Consider the following 24440-nt stretch of genomic DNA (forward strand, 5'->3'; position numbering starts at 1 on the left):
GAAGGTAATATATTTAAAAAAAAAAAGAATTGAATACATTCTATGCTATCGATGTACAGTTTATACTGCGGGTTCCAAATTGGCGAAACATATTCCACTGTAATTCTGACTAATGTGAAATATAACATTACAATTGTACATGGGTTACTGAAAACTTAACTTAAACATATAACAAAACCAAGCATTTTATATGGCCTGTGAATGATTGAGTGCTTATTAAATAAGAGTTTGTTATCAAGATAAATGCCAAGATCTTTACATACCGTTTAAGAGATAACAGGTTCGTTGTGGAGTGAATAAGAGTACTTAATTACATGTTTATTTCTAGTGAATGTCATAGTGTGACATTTAGAAAAAAATATAGTTTAAACTTCCTCTTTTCAATACTTGCAAAGCCTATCAAGGTCATTTTGTAACACTTCAGTCAGAGAGAGAATGAACAATTTTGAATTTTTCATGTCATCAGCGTGAAGATCATATTTGGAATTATGAAAGCATGATCATAGGGATAAATGTTTAACATGGGGGACCTAGGTGGAATCCTTGGGGGACACCAGATATTTATATTACCTCTATAGAATTTGAGAAGACACCGTTGATTAAGATTACCAATGTAGAACTTTATTCATCTAAACAGCTTGTCACACATACCAAGTACTACAAGCTTTTTCAAAAGGATTGAGTGAATTATGTGGTCAAAGGCCTTAGAGAAGTCTCTGTACATAGTATCAACCTGCTCCTTATCCTGTCTTTTAGCTATTGAAATGATTCATGTCCATGTCCAGTTTGACCAGAAATCCGCCATATCCGAGTGGACGGTGAACTACTCTCCGAGCCGCTACCCTCCAGGGCAGTATGAGGTCCAGGTCACTGTGAAGAGGTGGTCCGTAATTACTTGGTGGAGCTTGACCTCTGGAAGGGCTCGCTTCAATATCACAAGTATGTAATTATAATAAATATATAGCAATTTACATTATCTCCCTTCCGTACTATATTGTCATCTTCAAAATGCTTACAACTTTCAGTAAACCTCGGTTGTTCTGCAGGTCAGGAAGTTGTTCTTGTTCTTAATATATTATTTAACTCCTAGTTTTTACGTGTAATCACGGGATATAACTTGACTTGCATAGTCATCTGCATCTGTACCAAGGTAAGCACATTTCAAATATATGAAAATAATTGTCCACTAAAATGTATTACAGGTAAGTTTATCTTTATCGCGAGTCTGGGTTTAAAATGGTTCTTTTTAAATTTTCTCAACACATCTCAATTTTGAAAAGTTGGTGCTCGGATCAAAATACTCACAACGGAAATTATGATTTAAATAGCACAGACCCGTGAGAAATCACGGGTGTTAAATTTTTCAAATAAAATAATAAAAAATATATATTAAGTAAATAATTGTCATGGCTGAGAATCGAACCCCGATCAACAGCTTGGAAGGCAACTATGCTGACCATTACACTAAATATATAAGAGTGATGCATTATACACAACCAAAATAATATTCTTTAATTGTACATATTTATCCAAATTATATATCCCCCAGTTCATCGGCGTTTAGTCTAAAATCTTCAACTCCGAAAAACAATTCTGAAATATCAATATTTGAATGTTGGCAATAAACTTATGTCCATCTTTTAATTACTTATATCCAAAGCTGTGATTAGCATATACAGTTCTGGTTATTCAAACATACATTTATGTGGATCAGCACGTCCAAACTGAATTAATATTGTAATCTTATCAATATTTGTGATCTAAAAGTTTAACGACTCCAATAATAGTGATAATAAGACACAATAATTATTATCGTTTTTATGTAAAACATAATTACATTTGATTTTTTTAATGATTATTAATCTTAAGGATTAAATCAAATTAACATAATAACCAATAATAATAAAAGTACGATTTAGTATATTTTATTACTAGCGGTCCAAACTGGTTTTTATAATTTAAATACAGGGTTTTTTTAATAAGGGGTGATATTTTGATATTCAATCGTAAAAGATCAATGGTTTCGTTGCTTGTGTGGCACGTAGCGCCGTCTTGTTGAAAGTAAACGTTGTCCAGATCAATACCATCCAATTCCGGCAATAAAAAATCATTAATCATCTCTCGATAGCGATATCCATTCACCGTAACTGTTGCTCCAGCCTCATTTTCGAAAAAGTAAGGTCCAATGACTCCGCCGGACCATAAACCGCACCAAACAGTCACACGTTGAGGATAGAAAGGCTTTTCAACAATAACTCTTGGGTTTTCCGAGCCCCAGATGCGACAATTTTGCTTGTTGACGAAGCCACAGAGGTGGAAATGGGCCTCATCACTCAAGATGATTTGCATTTGATTCACTCAAGTGAATTTTAATAATTTCAATGCGTTGTTGAAGCATGTATCATTCCATTTTTATTAATGGCGTAGTTTCTACTTGTCAAATGTCAAAAAATGACAGCTTCAAAAGTAACATCTACCGAAATAGCGGGCTATTCAAAATAACACCTCTTATTGGAAAACCCTGTATAAAGCAAAAATTTAACTGTTAACCTCTTGAATGCCAATGTACCTTAACTCATACCACTCCTTTGTCGAGTGTGGCTCGACATTATATTTCTTACACCAACTCCTATGTCGAGTCATACTCGACATTATAGTAACGCAATTTCGAAAAATAATTTAAATTATCAAATGTATTTTTTTTTCTTTTAAACACTTTATATCTCATTCTGAATATTCCGAATACGCAAAATACATATATCTCGTCAAGTTTCGCCTTTTAGATAATTTTTAAAATCGTATTATTTTTAACCTTGTAAATGCACTGCGCAGTTATTTGGTTGCGACGCATGTAAGTAGGTAGGTACTTGCCTGTCTACCTGCGTAACAATAGGAAGCGCTGAGGGATTTCTCCCAACATTACAAACAACTTAGTAAGGTTCGAAACGTTTTGCAATGAAAACAAAATTTACCTAAGCTACAATAAATGTAAACAAATAAGTTTTACTAAAAACCACAACGCTATCAAACACAATTATTGTATTGGTAATTATTTACTCGAGCGCGTTTACTGTATAAGAGATCTAGGCGTTCTTTTTGATTCCAAACTCCACTTCGATGCGCACATTGATAATATTGTGAATAAAGCTTACAGCATGCTAGGATTTGTCATCAGAAACAGCCGTGAATTTCGAAAACCTGAAACATATCTTCTTCTTTACCACACTCTGGTCCGTTCTCAACTTGAATACTGCACCTCCATATGGAATCCACTTTACGATATCTATAAAGAAAATATTGAAAGTATTCAAAAGAAATTTCTGCGTTGCCTCAATTACAGAATGAGCGCACCCAAACGCGGGTACATAAATATGCTCTCGAGTTATAAAGTCTCCACTCTATCTAACCGGCGAACATACCTTGATCTCATGACTCTGTATAAAATCTGTAACAACGTTATTGACTGTCCCGACTTACTGAAATTAATAAACTTCAAAGTACCACCCAGAGTAACAAGGCTTAACGACTTATTCCACATTAGCAGGACGCGTACAAATGCTGGTGTCAGGGATCCAATCAGAAGAATGTGCGAATCACTTAATCAGAACCAAAACCTCAAGGACTCTGACTTATTCTTTGATACACGCACTACTTTTAGTAGAAAAATGAAGACTGTTTTCCTACAAAGTTCACAGTAAAAAACTTAGACATACTTGTTTAAATATGTATATATTTTTTAATTTCTGTTTAACATTGTTTATCTATTTATATATATATATATTTTTTTTTTTTTTGTTTTACTCTCTAAATTTTTTCAAAAATAATTTGTAAATTCTTATAAGGATATTGCGCATTTCTTTCATATCTCTATTTGTAAAATAATATTCTTATGTATATATTTTTCCCCTATTTATAAGTCAAAATATTTGTAAATGTTTTTAACTGCTGTTTAAGTTAATTCGTGAGAAATAGTTTGGATGCAGGTAAATTCTCTAGTTGATGTTTTGTATATTCTTGTCAATTGATATCTGTATCTGTTTTTTCTCCTAAATAAAAAAAAAAAAAAAAAAAAAAAAAAAAAAAAAAAAAACACATAACAAAGGATTATTATACCTATTCACTTGTTATCGCATAATATTTTGTTCTGTTTGTGTATTTACATTTGTTTTTACTGTTTTTAGTAGTAAATATTTCGTGGCCGAGAAAGCACATGTGTCGTTCGGTCTTGAAAATAATACTCAGTAATTAGGTGAAAATATAGTTTTACATTTCTTTTTGTAAAGAAAGAGTAATAAAAATTACATATTTTAAAAATTTTTGTTTAACTTTTTATTGAGGCCACTTTTTATCCCTTTTTTGTAAATTAATTAAGGAGTTGGTAGTAGGTAATTAAAAAAAAATTAGGAGTGCAAAGGGTTAAGGATACATTTAAAAAACCATTTCTCTGAATAGGTACAGGTATTCTGGGGAAACTACATATGTTGGATTATATACTGTTTTTATAAATATATAAACACATTATCTGGTAAGACAGTACAATTTACAAAAACGTAATTTTGCCAAAAAGAAGTAAGTTATTACAAAAATAAAATCAGCTGGTGTGTGGAAAAAAATTAGCATCGGACATCAAGAAGTTAAAACTTTTTTCTAGTATGTTTGAAGTTCTGTTTTACTATTGGAATCGTTAAATGAAGTATTTTTAAAAATTAAATATACAAACCCATAACAATAATTTACAAATATAGATATTTCAAAGCTAATTGCGAAAAAAAGGATATATTTTTTAACGAAACTGCCCAACTCAGTTGAGAAATAATTTTTCGTGTTTGAATTGGGAAGTGGCATCACTATGGTTTACAAGGTGTAAAATTTCATTAATAAATAATAAAAATTGGTACCAAATAATTAACAAATAGTTATAAACCTAGATGATAAATTTTAATAACCTAATATGTATGTTGTTGACCAATCTGTACAAAACAGAATAGAATTATAATAAACTTAAATAATTAACTTCGATGGATGACATTATACTAATATCAGTGCCAAACAGAAAGATTAATTAATTACAAAACAAAAATTTAAAAAAACTTATTTAAATAACTTAAATAATATAATAATATTTGGCTAATTTATAAAGCACCGTTTTCGTGAGAAATCACCTCAAGGGCGCTAAATAGTTATTAAATTTAGAAAAAATACAAAATAAATATACTTATTAGGTAGGTAATAATAGAAGGTAGGTACAGAGATGGTTGTAAATTGTTGACCATACGCGATCCCGGTAAGCAATAGAAATATTTATAGTATGTATCTATTATTATGTGTAGTCTATGTTTTGCTCAGGGTCCTAAGGAGAACTCTGTTCCATTTTTATAGCGTAGGATGGTTTATTGTCAGACAGACATACATTCAACATTGCTAACCTGATATACGCTGCTTTCGCATACATATATCCATCGGCGGCTATACCTAATCGAGTATGCCGCATGTGTGATCCATGAAGTTTCACTAAAACATATACATTGTTTCAAAATGTGCCGCATGATGGCAAATTTGTTGACTTATTAAATAATTTATGTTCGCAAATATTTTCTGAATAATCATGAGTCAATTTATAGTTTTGGTTAATCTTTGAATATTTGTATTCTCCAATATAAATTGTAATTACTTTTGTATTGTGCGCACATTATCAATAGTTGGTTATCTACGACATTGTTAGTCACATCCTATCTGAACTATTAATGTTTTCATTTGCAAAGATATTATTTATAGAGAGAGGAATAATAATTTATTGCTATCAGTCACTTCATACTCATATTACTAGCGCTGAATTCCCCAACGATTCATGACTTTCGGATTGCATCATTACAACAAGCAATCGTTAAGGTTAAAGAATATTGACTGAAGCCGGTGCTTGGCTAGGCGACTGTCTAATAAACTGAGCATTTATAAATAGGCTTTGTATGGTACTTAGTTTAAAATCGTGAGATTTTTTGTATCACTTAAATTATCTGTAAAAACTAAAATATTTTTTGTTAAATATTATATTCTAAATGTATATACAGTTGAATTTGGTTATAATGAATACGGCAAAACAACGATAACAATAACAATAACGATAGTAGAGGCAGGTAGGTAGGTAAATACGACTTTTAAAAATATGATTTGCATATACGATTAACGGCTATAAGGAGCAAATTTAGTTGGTCCCCTCGTGCTCGTTATAACCAAGTTTGACTGCAATATACTAAATCCGACTTTTGAATATGAATTACTTACTTATCAGGTTTTTACACACACATAATCTTACGGTATATTATAGATTTTGAGTTTAACATTCTCCAAATTGGTGATACCATAATTCCACTGCCAACAAGTGGCTGAATTGGAAAAATGTGATATTATCAATCCCACCCAAGCTGACTTTAAAACCATTCTGCTAAGACTTAAAGTGATACCTGCAATTTTTTCAGAGTATTGATATACGCACTTGACTTACCAGTGATTCTTGACATTATTTGGAGTAAAAAATGTAATTTAAATTTTGTTCTCCGGTGACTTTTTTTCCTAAAATTTCTTCCACTCACAACCCCTCACATCAACATCGACCCTAGCTGTCCAACACCTACTGAATTTCTATGTTTTTAGTTGAAAAAAACATAAAAAACTCCATTGGAAACCAAAATTTCATTTACATTTTCTACTCAAAATAATGTTAGGAATCACTGGTACATCCCTTACCATTCTGTATATTATTACTTAACTGCTGAGTAAACCAATTCTAATGTTATTATCTATGTATTCGTAGATAGCATTTACTTTGTGACTTGCCATAATTATTATAATACAAACCTATACATTTATTTTAAACCACAGTGGTTTAAAAAGTTTAAAACAAACTTATGTGTTTATATTCTAATATAATAGTTTGGAAATTCTTTTCAAGGGCAATACTGCGTTAAATTAACCACAAGGAAGTTTTGAATACAATATTGTAGATATACGAATGCTTTGGCCGCTGGTTTTATCTACCCACTTATCCAATCAAGTTAGCAATACTTCAATCTATCCATCTCCAGATTTAATTCAATGCCTTTATTTTGCATCAGCAGAGCGATGCATTTTATTGTTACATAGTCAGATTGATGCGTCAAAATGTTTTATAATTTTTCTACATGTGTTAAGAAGTTCTTAGAAGAAAAAACAACTGAAATGGTTTAACCAATTACTGGTTAATACAAGATTGGAAACAAATATTTTTCATAAATGTGTCTTGTAAACACGTTAAAAAAGAACACCCAATTTCAATTTATAAATCCTCATTTGAAAACGAAAATATTAATATTCTTTATTAACCCTTATTGTGCGGCTGGCTGCATTTGCAGTCCAGTGAAATTAGCAATATCTTGAGAAGCACTGCAGTGTGCAGCGTGTTGAGCTAGGTTTTAAAAGTTTTTAACGCATTTCCTTACTGTCCATGAAAATTCCAAAGTAAAAAAATTAATTTCAGAGATATTTACAAAATTCGGTAGCAAGATATTTCATCAATATGAAAATTCAACACACCTTTAAAGAGTGATGAAACAAAAACTAGGTTTAATAGTTACCTACATAACCCATTTAACCTAGTTTTTGTATTATCATTTCATGACTTTATATCACTTTTTGGAGGTGTGTTGAATTGTCATTTTGATGACATACCCGGTCACCACAAAATTCAACCCGTCTCATAGGGGTTAACACATTTCGGCCGGGAAAGGTAGTTCTACCTGTTCGGTCGATTGATGCTTAACGGCGGAAAGGGTAGTTTTACCTTTTGCGCCGGCCTCATTTCAATGGTAGAAAAGACAGAATTATTCTATGTTTTTATATGAATATTATATACCAATATCTTTGTAAATGTACCAACTATATGTACATAATTATCGAATTGTAATGCAAATCTTCTTTGTATATTTATCTTCATGCCTTTAATTTACATCGTTATTTCAACAAAGGGGTAGTATATTATTTGTTATTGTAATAATTCATCTCCTGGAATGAGGATTTTTATGACCATGAAACCCGATTCGAATCTCTATCTCTGTTCCGCGCCAATAAATTCCTATGTTCAAACGCGAGCAAGAGATGTCGGGGATATTTAAAGAAAGCAGGTATGGGCAAATATCGATAAGCGGACCGTAATATACATATTACAAGGTTAATTGAGTTGCATTTCAAATAATATTCGATTTTCGTTTAGTACTTTTATAGCTTGGGGATGCTGAGTTACCACGTAGAAATTTGTATTAAAAAGTTTGAATTATTTTCAAAGATAAAGCAATTTAAAACACATAAAAGAAATTCACGCGGGACCTTTATTTTCACCCGGAGACAAGGTAGCGCCAGCGCAAAAAATACCCAGCCAAAATGTGTTAATTACAATAAAGTGTATTTCTATAGAAAAAACTTTCCTCTCCTCAAAAATACCCTCCATACATCGCGAGGAAGTCTCCCAGCTGGAGAAGAATTTTTTTTTTGTTTGTTTGTTTATTATATTAAATTGCTAATTTACTGTGTGCATAACGAAAGATTATAAATTATTTTATCACTTGTTTTCACACAAACAAAGAGCAAAAGCTTTTTCTGAAAAATATATGTCAAAACATTATTTACCTCTGTATGTTTCTCCGTCTTTACCTATACATGGTTTTCCGTCTTTACCTATGTATGTTTCTCTGTATTTACCTATATATGTTTCTCCATCTTTTTAACACGTGCTTTTGCTAGAAACAATATGTCAAAACGTTATTTACCTATGTATGTTTCTCCGTCTTTACCTATACATGGTTTTCCGTCTTTACCTATGTATGTTTCTCTGTCTTTTTAACATGAGCTTTTGCTAAAAAAAGACATTAAATGATTATTATAAAATAATTAAAAAAAACTTTAAGTATATTGTATCACTAAGATGAATAAAGATTAGTAAAATATAATGGTATTATATTAGTGACAAGCAGGTAAAAAGCTGCTGCCCAATTTAATAATAGTCCTTGTTAGTAGAGTGTTTTCCCTTCGGATATCCAACAGCAATGAGAATTTGTTACCCTACCTACCAATTTTTCTATCAAATTAAAAACCATTAATGTGAATACTTAATTTACCAATGCCAGATGGATTCTTTCATTTGAAATCCACGGGACCCTAGAAACCTAATGTCAACTAAGAAAGTCCTATTTATTAAGGCGTATTAACCAGCGACCGAGAATTCGAATTTCGTCAAAAGACAGTCTCGCGATCGGACGTTTTTTAGAACGAGACAGAAATACCATATTCATTCCACTCCCAGCTGTACACTCCGCGAAGCGGTCGAAACCTACAGCATGGTTCCGATGAAATAACAATTATTGTGTTTGAATTTTCGGTTGTAGCTTTCTTCCTAATAAGTAGTTACATACATATTTGTAAATTATACGTAAACATAAATAAATACAAATGCAGTGCGTTGACATAGTAGGTACAAAATAGGTAGGTATTTGAATAAACATTTTTTTTTAATTTTTCAAATATTTTTATTCACTTGTTTTTTTTTAAATTTTATTTTACATAGGTTTTACAAAAGTGATTAACATTAAGTTTGATTGTAAAAAATCTCTCGTCTTACATATTTATCCGTTTGTAAGATAGGTATTACCAGTAAGTTTTATTTCTAATACTTAAAGTAAGTATATCAAAATAACATCGTTTTTTTTCTTCTAAAACAAGAAGCTCAATTCACAATATGACATTATGAAACTGACAAAAAGTAACACTAAAAATACTAAATACAGGGTGTATCGGCACGTACCCGACAAACTTTAACCAGCTATTCCTTAGCATATTTGGAGTAAAAAATCTTATGTGCACTTTGCTGTCCGGTAACGTTTTTTTTTAATAAAAAATTTATTATTCATATTTTCACCACATGTCACCACTGTTTTATCCTTTGATAAAGTTTGAAAACCCATCTGGCAAATATTTTATTCGAATTCCGTTGAATAATGCACGTGTGTACCTATATTGGCGCACGTTTACAGTCACAACGAAATAGCACGGCACCATTCGTCTCATTTTTAACTATTATTATTTAGTGTGTGCGAAAGAGCGAAGACGCTTTTTGACACACTTGCTTATAACAGCTGTTTAACACGAAACGCAATGCCAATGACAGTGATGTAGTGTGGAAATTTTATTTTTTTTTGTTTTTAATTGAAAAAAAAATGCTACCGGACAGCAAAGTGCCCATAACATTTTTTACTCCAAATGTGCTAAGGAATAGCTGGTTAAAGTTTGTCGGGTTAGTGCCGATACACCCTGTATGTTGAATTATACCAATGTAATAGGGAATTGGACAATAGAATAGAAATTATTAACAAAAACATGATTTGAATCGCACATCACGAATCAAAACCGTTATTTTGACGGGAATCATATACGCATAGACTAAAATGCGGCATTGCCTGCTCTTTTGTAGCCAGTTAAATATATTTATATGAGGAAGATTTCGAAACAGAAATTGTACAGCTTAATGTGTAACTAAGAAAATTTTATTACAAATAAGTTTACATGGAAATGGAATTAATCTCCTTCGAAGTACTGTGCTTGACTAGAGATATACTTATCCCAACGTTGATTCCATGACTGGAAACATTTTACCACGAGTTACAAGGTACTGTTACCGTGTGTACAAGGTACTGTTGCATACGTGTTGCTCGCGCAACGCCGGGTAGTAAATTATGGTTTATGATTATCGCGGTAATTACAGTTGAATCGGTCACCGTAATATACCATGCATTTCCCGACACCATAATAATAATAATAATAATAATTGGATGACTTGTATAGCGCCGTTTTTGTGCAAAATCACCTCAAGGGCGCTGAAATCACCTCAAGGGCGCTGGTATACAAGGGTATGGTTTTGTGCGTGTAACTCGCGTAATGCCGGGAATTATTGATATTTTATAATTACCGCGATATTCACGGTTTCAGTCACCGTAATTTCACCACGAGTTTCCCGACACCGTGTACACGTGGTAATGTTGCATGCGCGTAAATCGCGCAACACCGGGTAGTAAATGCTTGTTTATAATTACCGCGGTAATTAGAGTTGAATCGGTCACAGTAATATACTACGCGTTTCCCGACACCATGTATACAAGGGTATGGTTTTGTGCGTGTAACTCGCGTAATGCCGGGAATAATTGCTAGTTTATAAATACCCCGATATTGACGGTTTCGGTCACCATAATATCCATGATTCACAATATATTGTAGGTATTACCTATTTACATAATAAAATAATAATAATATTAATGTAAATTACACATACCGACGGAATTTTAGAGACAATATTTGCTTCAGAATCACAACCATTCGTCGGTAGGTGATTATTTTCCCTGAAAATTAAACAACACAAAATTATCGCTAAATGTTATAAAAAATATATGCGTATTCTGACTGATTCGTTTGAACGACCCTGTAGCATATAGAGTACGTACAATGTACAAGGATAATTAAATATGACTAACCCTTTTTTTTTCTGCAAATATTTCTCCCATGTACGTTTTTGATGACGAAATTTTTGTTTTCTTATAAAACTTTTGTCCGATAGAATTTTTCTCCCCATTTTTAAACGAGGAATTTCGTTAAAATGTTATCAAGTAGACTGGCGTGGAATAGACGTCCGCTCGCCGCCCTGTCGCAGCGGGGAATGATAAAATTTCGGCTTGCGCCGAGGTAATCAGAAACAACGAACAAACAATAAACGCGAATCGAAATTAATTACTATTATATACTTTAAGAATATATTTCTTGGTCATAAATTATTTTTAATGTTTCAATAATATCATAGTAAATTATTTTTGTAAAAAAATCTCAACTATACCAATTTGTAAGGTCATAAATAAATAGTCAAATTGATGGATTTTCGTCACAAAACGCGTCCTCGGATTTATTTATTAGTAATTTTATTTGAAATAAAAACAAAATTCTTATACATACATATGATAGATAATTTATTGATTGTTTATAGTGTATTATTATATGATTTGAAATATTTGTTGTATAATACAACTTCGCCTTTGAAAATGCAACAAATCTGCGCATCGTCCAACGGTAACACTTTATTATGGTATGAAAATAATATTATTTTTCAAAATTTAACATCTTACTTTAATAGATAAAATAACGATCTTTCGAAATCAATTTGTGTTTTTCTCTAGAAAAGTGTCCATACGTCTAAAACTGGCCTCAAAAATGCCAAATTTCAGGTCAAGTCTTACCTATTTCGCCTTAAGAAATTAACTCTAGAAATTAAGGATGGCACTTCGACATAAAATTCGAGTTCATGTCCCTCTACACAAATTTTGAACTAAATCGGTTGAGAACTCTAGAATTTCAAGATGGCCGTCGAAATTTGCGTTTTGATTTTGTTTGAGTTTATCTTCCACATGACCTCCCCTATACCAATCAAAACCATTCATAAATAGAATGAGAATCTTTCAAAATGTATTTTCAAATCAACCTGCATAATCTTGCATCCAAGAAATCTTCACCACCAACAAAAATATAAATCTCTGCATACAATCCTAAAAAACACTTCCTCGCAAATAGAGTAGTGGATGCATGGAACAAACTTCAATTCTACTAATATAAACCAATTTAAAGCTCACTTGGATTCTTATTTGAAGAGAAGAAAGGATTAACTTATCTTAAATTTAAAACTACTCAATTACTGTTAAACTTATTGTGAAATCAAATATGAGCGCATCAGCCTGCTCATTAAACAATAATAATAAATATTAGCAGTAGTTGCCTTAACCTCTCAGACATAGAATTTTATTTAGTATGTGTCCCTTTGAGAACTGTCAAAACGTGATAATTTTTGTGTTATTTACGAGTTTTACTAAAATCTTCATAACTCACGTTTTGGGAAACGTAGCCTCATTCTAAAAAATGTTTTGGAAAGATTATGCAATCCACTATCGCATTGTGTTGTTATACGTAAATATTTGCGTTTCTAAATATACATTTTATGAAAACGTCAAAAATATGTAAAAATCGCTTACCATTATTTCAAAGCCTTGAAAAATGTACTTTTTTCTGAGTAACATAAAGGAATAACACTTTATATATTGAAGTTCTTCATATTTAAAAACTATTAGTCACCTCAAAATATTAACCGTCCAAACTAAAATATTTTTAATAAATTATTTAGAAACGCAATAAATTATTAACGAACATCTTGACAGTTTCAATCGGCTTAGATAATGCACCTCTACGTTCCATAGATATTCTTGAATACAGACGCATAGCGTTATTCATTATCGATACTCTGTTTTTTAAATCATGGCAATCCGTATACTAGTGATGGAAATAAATCAATTTTTGTAAAATCTCGCGCGTTTACGTGAAAAGACGTTCTAATGTCTTGACCGCTATTATCATATTTACGTCTTTTGACGTTCTAATGTTCTGAGTGGTTAACGTGACTGACATATGCCATTGGATTTAATGCTCTAAATATATTGATTTTGGAATTATCGTTTTTCAGGGTTACTCAATGGAAACATGGACATTGGCCAAAACAACACCATAATATCCACGGAATACGTGTCCAGCACGCTTCCCGTCACGCACGACATCAAACTTTCCCTGGGCGACTACGACTTCCTTGCCGAGAACGCCACATCCATTCTGACATACTGGTTCGTCGACTGCCAGTACTACGGAGCCACCGACAACTTCACCTTCACACATAAGTATAATACGTCGGATGAGACGCACAACATTGACGCTCTAGTCGTGGCTTCATTTGAGCCCATTCCCCCTCCGACCACGCTGCCGCCCCCCACCACGAGCACGACTTCTACAACTACGTCAAAACCTACAACGCCTTCTTCTACGACGACTCCTAAACCTGCTCCGACCTCGGTTAACCCTTCTTCAGTTTCGTCGTCGAAGTCGCCTGTTGTGAAGCGTGATACGTTGCTTCAAAAACCTGCTTCATCATCCTCGCCTTTGCTCCTGATGTCGAATGACTCAAAGGCGATGTTTGACTTCTTGAATACGACGCTGCAGATACCTTTTTCGTGTCTGAATGATTCCGTTGTGCCGATGGATACAAATAAGACTTACGGGTATTTCCACCGGAAAATTATTGTCAAAGGTAAATGGCATTATTTCTTATTTCACTTTTTATGTTTTTTTTTTTATGCAAGTTTTTCTATTGAGAAGGGTTTAATAGTTGCTTTTTATAGGTTTTTTTTTACATTAATAGCGTCACATGTTTATCGTAAATGACATTTAACAATCTATATTTAGTACACGTGTATACTTTTATAAAATTAATAATGTAACAAAGACTTAACAACTAATTTTAACAAGAAATACAGTGATTGCTTTCTACGAAAACGTAAATATTTTTAATGTGTCTACAGAATCGTAGTTTGTCTTCGCATTACGTATGAGTAGTTTTATTTCAAAGGCGGAAATCTGATTTACGTCATTTTTTCAGCAGACCAAAAAATCTTTATCTTGGAATCCTTGGATAAAATTACATAAATGTGTTCCATGTAGTATTTTTATTTCTAATTCATTTGAAGATTTTTTTAAAATTTAATGTGAATAATTTTTGAATTTGTGTAAAAAAAATTGTAAAGAATTTTCCAGAATGCCGTATTTGTAATAGACATTTATTCATTGCCACCTTTTGATTCCAAAATAGTGTCCAATTGCTGGTTATGTTTCAAACATTTGTGCAGATTGCCACTTATGTTTCTCCTTTGTTATTTGTTACCATGAACATTCTGCCATTGTTTTTGTTATTTGTTTTTGGGGTGTTATGCCGTGTTGGCAGATGTGTTATTATGTTATTATGCAATAACACATCTGCCCTGATGATGGACACTGCAATGCTGTCCGAAACGTTGGCTAAAGAAGGAGTTAGTGCAACACGGCATAACACCCCAAAAACAAATAACAAAAATACATTTGGCCGTGAAAATCTTAAATCATATTCTGCCATTGTGTTACGTCATCATAATGTAGCTTCGTGATTGGTCGATATTACAGATTGCCATATTTGTTTCTCACTCTGTTTTTCCATAATTGAAACTAAATCGCATTTTCAAATTGAAATCGTTGGCCAAATTGCAGTTTTTTGTTCTGAATTTTTGATACAGGTATTTAGAGTTTGAAATCCTCAATGTTGCCATATTCATAACTCATATTTAGAGTTTGAAATCCTAAATGTTGTCATATTCATAACTCATATTTAGAGTTTGAAATCCTCAATGTTACCATATTCATAACTCATATTTAGAGTTTGAAATCCTCAATGTTGCCATATTCATAACTCATATTTAGAGTTTGAAAACCTCAATGTTGCCATATTCATAACTCATATTTAGAGTTTGAAATCCTCAATGTTGCCACATTCATAACTCATTTTTCTCAAAATTGTCAGATTGCCGCCTTTGAAAATATACAATTCGTATATCAAATAGAACATGCACTCTTTCCCTGTAATGCGCAAGTAAATTTTATTAATTAATTTGTTATTTCAAATTTAATTTAAATAATATATAGTTACAGCATCCTTGAGGTGATTTTTCCCAAAAACGGTGAAAAATTATTATTATACTTGCGGCACGCTCCAGAGTGGTAGATACTCTAGTAAAAGGTGAAAGACGATCATACAGAATCGAAACGTTGCTTGAAATGGCCACCAGATCTTCGTCGGGCTCCGTGGTCGAGGAGTAAGGCTCTCTAGCAATCTCGGCGTGCGCAAGGAAATTTTATTTGATTAATTTGTGTTATTTCAAAAATTACTAATTAAAAATAATATGTAGTATATTTGCGACACGTTCCGGAGTGGAAGATACTCTCAGTAGACCACCATTCTGAAATGAAATGTTGCTTAAAATGGCTTTGGCCATGTTTGGTGACCAGATATGAATAGCCAGGTACTTTCCCAACTTCATCTCCTTCCCCTCCCCACTACCTTCAGCCTCACAACATACCTCAATTGGGGATGCCATAGTCTCACTAGTTCCAGACGGTTGGGAGCAGTTGGGACTCTTGTGCGGTATTTACATACATTTTTAAAAAAAATATCAGAATAGTCGTATACTTTCCCACCTTCCTCGCCCCATCTCCTTCCCATCCCCACTACTTTCATAGTCTCAATAGCTCTGGGAGCGGTTGGGATTCTTGTGCGGTATTTAAATTAAAAACGTTAGGTTAATTTTTTGTTTGTTCCTTTTTCTTGAATGCTCTGGTTTATTGCTGTTCTATTTTGTCATGAAACCAGATTCTCTGTTCATTGTCTTAAACAAACACACATTTTCAGATCCCATTGCCAACATTTCGATCAGCGGCAACAACTGGCTCCAGCACGAGGACATGCTGATGCTGCAGGTGCGGTGCCGCGGCTCCCCGCCCTACGAGTACTGCATCCACTTCCACCAGGGACAGTACAACGTGACGGGCAACGAGACGTGCCGTGGGAACGTGCTTCCTACGCAGACGTGCGAGTTCCCCGTGGTGCACTACTTCAACAACGTGGACATCCACACTGTCGTCATCATCATATCAAATAGTGTCACGAAGATTGTGTCTCCGGTTACGGTACGGTTTTATCAAGGTGAGAAATTCATACATAATTAATTATTGATAACCATCAAATCGACTATCAGCTTCATTTTGATTTTTTCACATTTGAACAGTCCCCAAATGCCAAATCTCGGCCCATTTCAGCTTTTGATCAAATTGTACAACTATCAAACTTTCATTCACAGCATAACATATTTTTTATTAAAATTGACTTTAACACTCCATTATAATAACGAAATAACATTAATCTACGTAAAAAAAAAAAAATTATATTCGTTTCTTCAAAATCTTAAATCTCCTAAAGTTCTTCATCGATTGCTTAGAAATTTTGACACAACGTTGCATTTGAATACGCATGTGTTTTTATATACCTATATTATATAGATTTCACCTTTAACAGATAAAAACATGCCTTTTTGAAAAACAGGGCCATCTGTTGGAAAAACATACTTTTTTAAAATACTTTTTCATACTTTTTTAAAACAACAGCGCCATCTGTTGGACTTAAAGCAACAGTGCATAGACAGACTGAGCCACAGCAATGCGTGGCGGGGTACAGCTAGGCATGTTAAAACAAAGATGGCAATCTCCACCATTGGTCTAAAATGAGTTAGATTTGGTGATGGATAGAGAATCAATAATACCCTTGACAAAGGTTTCGGAGCAAAAATGACAGTATGCCATACATTTATGAATTATTGTATTTGGTTCTGCAACAACAACCGCAATCTCCTTCTAGTTACAGAACAAAAACGGCAGTATTTATTTGGGCCAATCAGAGATCCAGATATATAATAATCAACATTGCCGCCCCATACAAAGTGTGAACCTAAAAAAATGGCATTTTCAGTTCCTAGCCATACCGGCAAAATCCGCGTGCGTTTGCAACAAAACCGACAGTATCTCCATCTGTTGATTGAAAATAACAATAATTTACCAATCAATTGTAATAAAATATAAATAGAGTGGAACTTATATTAAATAAAATTATATTTTATATTTGTAGCATGGGAAATTACTAAAAAAACCATTTATTGCGTTTTACTCAAAACGAAAAGAAGTGGAGAATACTGCTTTTGTTTTAACATGTCTCAATTGAATTAGAAAAAAAAATGCTTTTCAAATAATTCAAGACTGTTAAAAACGGCAGTAATGAAATGGGTTTTAACCATAGACATATGAATATTAGTAGACCTGCCCTAAGTGATTAAAAGCGTATTATTCCCCACTCCCCATACCGGTTCCATTGGAGCCGGCTGGGCTCGCGTATGGCTTCCCGTGAATCTTGAGAATGTGACGTCATCATTCTTGTTCGAACTAGCGTCGAGCTATGGTCGAGGCATTTTACGAAATAACACGGCAAAATGGTTGCTTGTGATATGAAAACTTGTAAAAATAGATGTGAAAAAGAGAATAAACCCAATTGTCGTATTACATTCCATAAGTAAGCATTATTTTACTTTATTTTAAGCTTATTCACACCGTATTATATGCATCAGTTTTAGAAACATTATACTATCACATCACAATGTAGCGATTCTCAAGTGTGCTCATCGTTGTTTACTGGGGTAAGTAAATTATGAAACATTTGTAAAAGTGTCTTAACTAAATACTCTGAAACTAACTACGACTCTGAAAATAGAAGAAATTTACTTTGCCGAATTTGGACTTCGCAAATTAGTTCATAACGTGGCGAGTAATTTGCGCTCCCATGTAAAAATGTCTATTCATTCAAAAGCAGATTTTACTTTTAAGAACTAAATGGTGATATTATAATGCGAGATGCCTATATCCTGTCAGATTGATTTGTTGACGAATCACAGTCAGCTTTACCCCCTTCGTTCTTCAACAGTTGATTTTACCCCTCACCTTTAATTTCTAGTCTATATATTCTTATGTCTGTGGTTTTAACCTTACCTATTTCATAGAACGAAAGTTGAAGTCGATTCAACTTTGGGTTTCTATCTCATAGAAAGCATGTTCCCACTGATCTATTTCGTAGATTCTATGAAATAGAATAGAATAGATGATGTGGGATCCCAGCTTAAGAAAGTTATTTCATGCACTCTAAATATTTCTTTATCTATGGTTTTGACAAACATGGAATGCAGCTAAACATAGTAGAGGTATAACTCCGATTCAAAATTGGAACCAAAATATTGTGACGTCATATGATTGCCTAACTATATCCACCAATGAAAAACTCTGAAAGTCTATGGAATAAACATTCAGAGTTTTTCATTGGTGTATAGTATAATTAGTAGGCTCCAAATAAGCATTGTAATGTTTTTATTTGTTTCATACAAAAAACCTGAAAATATCGATCTAGTGAGTGGTTTATTTATGCAGCTAACCTAACATCGAAAACTCCGCATACCGTCAATCCTTTTTTGATATTTAAAAAAAAAAAATTGAATTATTTTTTCTGGAAAATGTCACAGCTTTTGCTGAAAAATAATGCGCAAGTTTTCAGGTTCCTCGGGTACTAATACTTGCAATTTATTCATTTTTTGGAATAACTTAATGAGTAAAACCTTAAATTGTAATATTTAATTATTGAAGACAATGTTAGCGAGATATTCAACACGCTATCTAGATTGCATTTAGTTGCAGGTGAATCTTACGATGATACGTGAAGATAGCAGCTAATAAAAGTGCAGTGAGAAAATGAAGATAATTTTGGTAGTTCTTATTCCAATACAGTTAAATATGACTGAAGGAAATGGGTTCCCATTAGCTCAGTTGGTAGAGCAGCGCCCCGGCAAGGTGAAGGTCCTGGGTGCAAGTCCTTGATGCGACCGTATCTTATCTGATTTATCTGTTTCAAATTTTCATTTAAAAATCGCTAATATTGTCTTCAATAATTACTTACTCTTTATTTTGCTTGTTTCAGTTGTGACGAAGGCACAACTCTCTGTTATAGTAGTGCCCATCTCCTTCAGTATTATTGCAGCCATTTTAATAGTCTTTGGGGTGGCGTACTACATACAAAATAGATCAAGGTAACATTATTGTGTTTATTTTTTTTTTTTAGATAATGTCTATAGTATATAACGGTGACCGGGTATGTCATTAAAATGAAAATTCAACACCCCTCCAAGTCATGAAAAGTGATGAAACAAAAATTAGGTTACATAGGTAACTATTAAACCTAGTTTTTGTTTCATCACTTTTATTGACTATATCACTTTTTAAAGGTGTGTTGAATTTTCATTTTGATGAAATATCAGGAAACCAGTATATAACCTCTTAGTAATAAACGATTTTTAAATTTTACACAAGTGATAAACTGCCGTTAGATTTTAAACACGTTTATTAGTATAGGCCCAGTTTATAATATTTATACTTTCTATGGTCTGTTATTTTTTTTTTCAACTTTCAATTAAAATGTATGTTGAAAGTCATTTTAATTTATTGATAATGGTCACTTTTTGTAAAGACAGGTGTTCAAATAAAAGCATTTTTTCACAAAGCACTCTTTTCAGGGTGAAATGCCTAAAACCAAAAAAAAAAAAAAAAAGGATTTTTTGTTATTGACCTTTAAAGTAAATGCATACACACGAGACAAAAGAAATACACACATTCTGAAAATTTGTACATGATGCTACACAAATTCAGATCATTCTCCGTCTAGTAGTCTCTCCATCCCACTCCCCCCAGCATAACAACGAACCTCAATTTATGCCATACTCCCACTAGCTCCGGGTAGTTGGAACTCTTGTGGGGTATTCTCTTAAAAAATTGGTAGTTATGATTTTTGTATTAATTTTACTTATTTTTTCATTAAATTCATCAAAACAGAACATGATAAAAGAATCGATTAAATTAGATTTGGTTGGTTAGGTTAGTTTTATCATGGAACCGTCAATGGGAACATTGATTAATAAAAGAATTTCTATTAATTCTTGAGAAAAGGGGTACAATCTTGTATTTTTGTTTTTTCCCGTCAGGTTCACAGTGGAAGTGGCTGACTTTAACTTTGGCCAGCAGTACGCCGACCTGGAGTACAAGACGTTTGGTGAACGACTCCGAGAGAGCTTCAACAACGCCCTCCATCTCGGCAACGCGCAAGAGGCGGGGGACTCGTCCAACCCCGGCTGGCCTGGCAACGACAACAACAAGTACGGAACCATGACATAGTCCAGCACGAGCGCTACAAGTTCATTTGGCCGCAATAATGCTTCAAGTTGGATCGACTTGAACGACTTGGCCCAGTTGTTGGTGAAATTATCGTTATTTTTAATGTTTTAGTTTAAGGCATTCTTAACAGGATAAGTCTTGTATGTCTACTGTTTAAATTGTTTAATTTTGTATCCACTGTCATGTTATACAGTACAACATGGTTAAACAGATGATATAATAATATTTTATAATGGTCCTTTATATTTAGCCACTGGAGTGTTATGCTAAACAATCAGTGTCAGCCTTGGGCGCTCAAATTTTTAAGCATTTTTGTAAGTTTCCCGCCCTTTTTCAAAAAGTCATACCTCTGTGTGTGTTTTGTGTGTTGTCTGTGGCCTAGTTGATAATCACAGATATAATTTAAAATTCGAACATGCCTTTTTAATATGTAAACACACAACCAATGATTTGTAAGAATACATATATCAGTTTGAGGAATGTGGAATGAAATGGAAAACAAATAATTCAGGAACAAATATGATTTAAGATTTTCATGGCCAAAAGTATTTTTGTTATTTGTTTTTGGGGTGTTATGCCGTGTTGCGCTAACTCCTTCTTTAGCCAACGTTTCGGACAGCATTGCAGTGTCCATCATCAGGGCAGACGCCTTATTTTAGATGTGTTAAAATAACACATCTGCCCTGATGATGGACACTGTAATGCTGTCCGAAACATTGGCTAAAGAAGGAGTTAGCGCAACACGGCATAACACCCCAAAAACAAATAACAAAAATTCAGGAACAATTCGAGACATCTCTTATTAAAGTGTGAAACTACCTAATTAGCTTTGTGATTAATCGAAGATTCCAATGCGCGGGAATTGTTTTAAAATATCTCTTCTAAGTTGTCAAATTTTGGCCAGCGGGTTTGTAAATTGGTCAAAAACGCTCCAGTGGTTAGGTTTTACTGTGATGGTGGAATAATAGTCAATAGACTCACAATGTATTATCTTGGATGACAGGTAATAATGAAGAGAGACCGGACAACCATGTATATTCTTTGTATATATATATATTTATTATACCTGCAGTTACTATAATGATTTGTTTTTGGGGTATTACCGTATGCCATATACAGTATGCCGTGTTGGGCTACCTCCTTCTTTAGCCTATGTTATGGACAGCATTGTATTGATATTCAAATCCAATGTACCCTGTTTGTTCCTAAAGTCCTGGGGAAACCAAAAACATAGAGAGCATGGTTGATTACGGAGGCAGTTGAAGTGCATAAAAATCCCGTAAATTTTAATAGAGACGATGGAGCTAAACTCAGTAGTTGTTGGTATTTCGGTTTACCACTGTAAAATCACTTTAAAATGATATGTTAATGTCAGCTCTTAGAGGGTTGGCAACATTGTATCGCATCTTCATACATAAGCACACATTTCACCACAACCTTAGATTGCATATCTGCCCTGATGATGGACACTGCAATGCTGTCTGAAACGTTGGCTAAAGAAGGAGGTAGCGCAACATGGCATAATACCCCAAAAACTAATCACTATAATACTTTTGGCCGTGAAAATCTCAAATCATACCATACCTGCAGTTGTCTTGCTTTCATGCTGTATGTTTTATACAAGACTTGTATTATGTCTTAGTGATAACTCAGCCATGGTAACAGCTTTCAGTTTAAAAAATGATGAACGATGTGTTGAATCCCTCCTGATTATTATCTTCAAATTACATTGTTGCATCATTTCCAAATTACAATACCATTCTCAGAGCTTTATCTAACCTTAACTTCCCTACCAAACTCTGTTAATAATACTTGGCCCATTTATATAGCTTCAATAATATATAGCGAAATATCACTTCAGAGGCGCTTTTTTCCCTCCATTGCATAATTTCTATGTTGATATGGAGTACATTTGGAAGAAAATCTTCTAAGATAGTAATACTGGATTATAAAACCAAACATGTTTTTTCTCTTCATAGTCACTTTTACCAACTTGTACTCTATTTCTGAACAAATATTTAAATTAAGCTAAAAATTAAGCAGTTTTATATATTTCTATTGGGCCAGTTTTTTTTCCAAATTTTCATTTACATCGGACTATTTAAATTTTTTTTATATATTTTGTAATCTGCGAGAAATACTAAGATTTATAAATATGTGTTATTATGAACAGTGAAAATATATTTCTGTAGTAATTTACGCAAAGACTTGTCTTAAAATAGAATTTGTTGGCTGCATTCAGTTCTTCATTATTTTATGAAAGATGCAATGCATAATATTGCAATTTTTTATAACAAAATAAAAACTTATAGTTTTAACTTTCTGATTAATAGGATGATATTTTTTTTATTTGTTTATTTTAACTTGTATGCTTATTAGTATTAATTATTTTAGAAGATATATCAGAATGAATTTTATTTTACATTTAAAAATTGGCCAGAAGTGATTTAAACAAGATTTTGCGAACATAAGTGAAATATCACATTGGAATGATTTTGTAAATATTTATATTGTAAGCATCGAGTGGAATATGTTTATTTGTGGAAGAAAAGTCAATGATTGATAAAATCAAAGAAGTCATGCATTTTTAATTTAAGACATTATTATGATATATGATTCCATACATAGTTGTTTGATTTTATGCATATGAGGCTAAACAATAGCACAGTAGTGATTAAATTATATCTTGTCTTAGCGAACCTATTTGGAAGCATATATTTGACAGCCACTAAAGGAACAACTATGTTAACCTTTCCACTGCATTGATTATTCGCGCATCATCCGATGCGGTTGACAGTGGAGAGGTTAACGAAACTATATTATATCTCACAGGGCCGGCTCTGAGACAAACGCGCTAGTAAAAACCTCAAGGGTGCTGGTGTTAGGTATTAACATCGCCTTGGCTCCTTGGCAAGTTGGCGCCCAGAGCGGACTGCTCCAATTGCACCTGCACAATTATTCTTGGCCGGTCCTGATCTTTCGGTATCATTCTGGCCCAAGACAACTAGTTAAGTATACAGATACACGGGACACACTTAATAGGCATATTTTATTTTTTTGTTTATCAATTAGATAACAATTAGAAACTGCTATTTAAGTAACCTTTATAACCAAATTCTCGCGTTTTACATAATAATATTGTTGTGTCCCCACAAACAGTTCTCCAACTCTTCGTGGAAGGAGATTTTAAATAATAGGTTCTTTGTGTTAAATCAGGGATTTATTAATACTTAGCGTATTACAATGGTGACTCGATAGTCTACCTAACTAGGAGCTGGCTAAATGAGATCTGAGAATGTTAAGTTTTTCTGGGAGCATTCTAACTGGTCCTGGCGACTACTGGCTACTAGCTGCCATCTTGCGGACTTCCAAGCAAGCTCTATGCACTGCCCTCTATGAGTGCACATGTGAAGCTCTTACTTCCCAACATTTAGGAAGGTTTTATTAAAATAAAAATTGTTACAAATCATTGTTATCTAACTGATACAAATTTTATTTTTTTTAAATAAAATGTTAACCGTGTCCCGAGTATATGTATATTTACAGACAACTATGTTTATTGACTTGATCTGGATTGTAAGGTACTCCTCATTTTATTCTTCTGTTCTTGGACTCCCTCTGATGCTTGTCATAGTCCATCTTTACACACAGCTTCTCTGTGTCAT

General features: G+C 33.2%; 1 protein-coding gene across 1 annotated transcript in view; it reads left to right on the plus strand.

Moving 5' to 3' along the window:
* The window catches only part of LOC149419484 (uncharacterized), a 29524-nt gene extending 5305 nt beyond the window's left edge, over positions 1-24219 (plus strand). Inside the window, exons 3-7 of the mRNA XM_089638334.1 lie at positions 786-939; positions 13574-14188; positions 16373-16666; positions 19529-19637; positions 20586-24219. Of these exons, the coding sequence (XP_089494460.1) occupies positions 786-939; positions 13574-14188; positions 16373-16666; positions 19529-19637; positions 20586-20775 (1362 nt within the window). The 3' untranslated portion in view covers positions 20776-24219. The remainder of the gene's footprint in view (positions 1-785; positions 940-13573; positions 14189-16372; positions 16667-19528; positions 19638-20585) is intronic.
* Positions 24220-24440: the final 221 nt, after the last annotated feature.

Source organism: Hesperophylax consimilis, chromosome 12 (assembly GCF_061612785.1).
Source record: "Hesperophylax consimilis isolate HC1 chromosome 12, BYU_Hcon_1.0, whole genome shotgun sequence".
Classification (NCBI taxonomy): domain Eukaryota; kingdom Metazoa; phylum Arthropoda; class Insecta; order Trichoptera; family Limnephilidae; genus Hesperophylax; species Hesperophylax consimilis.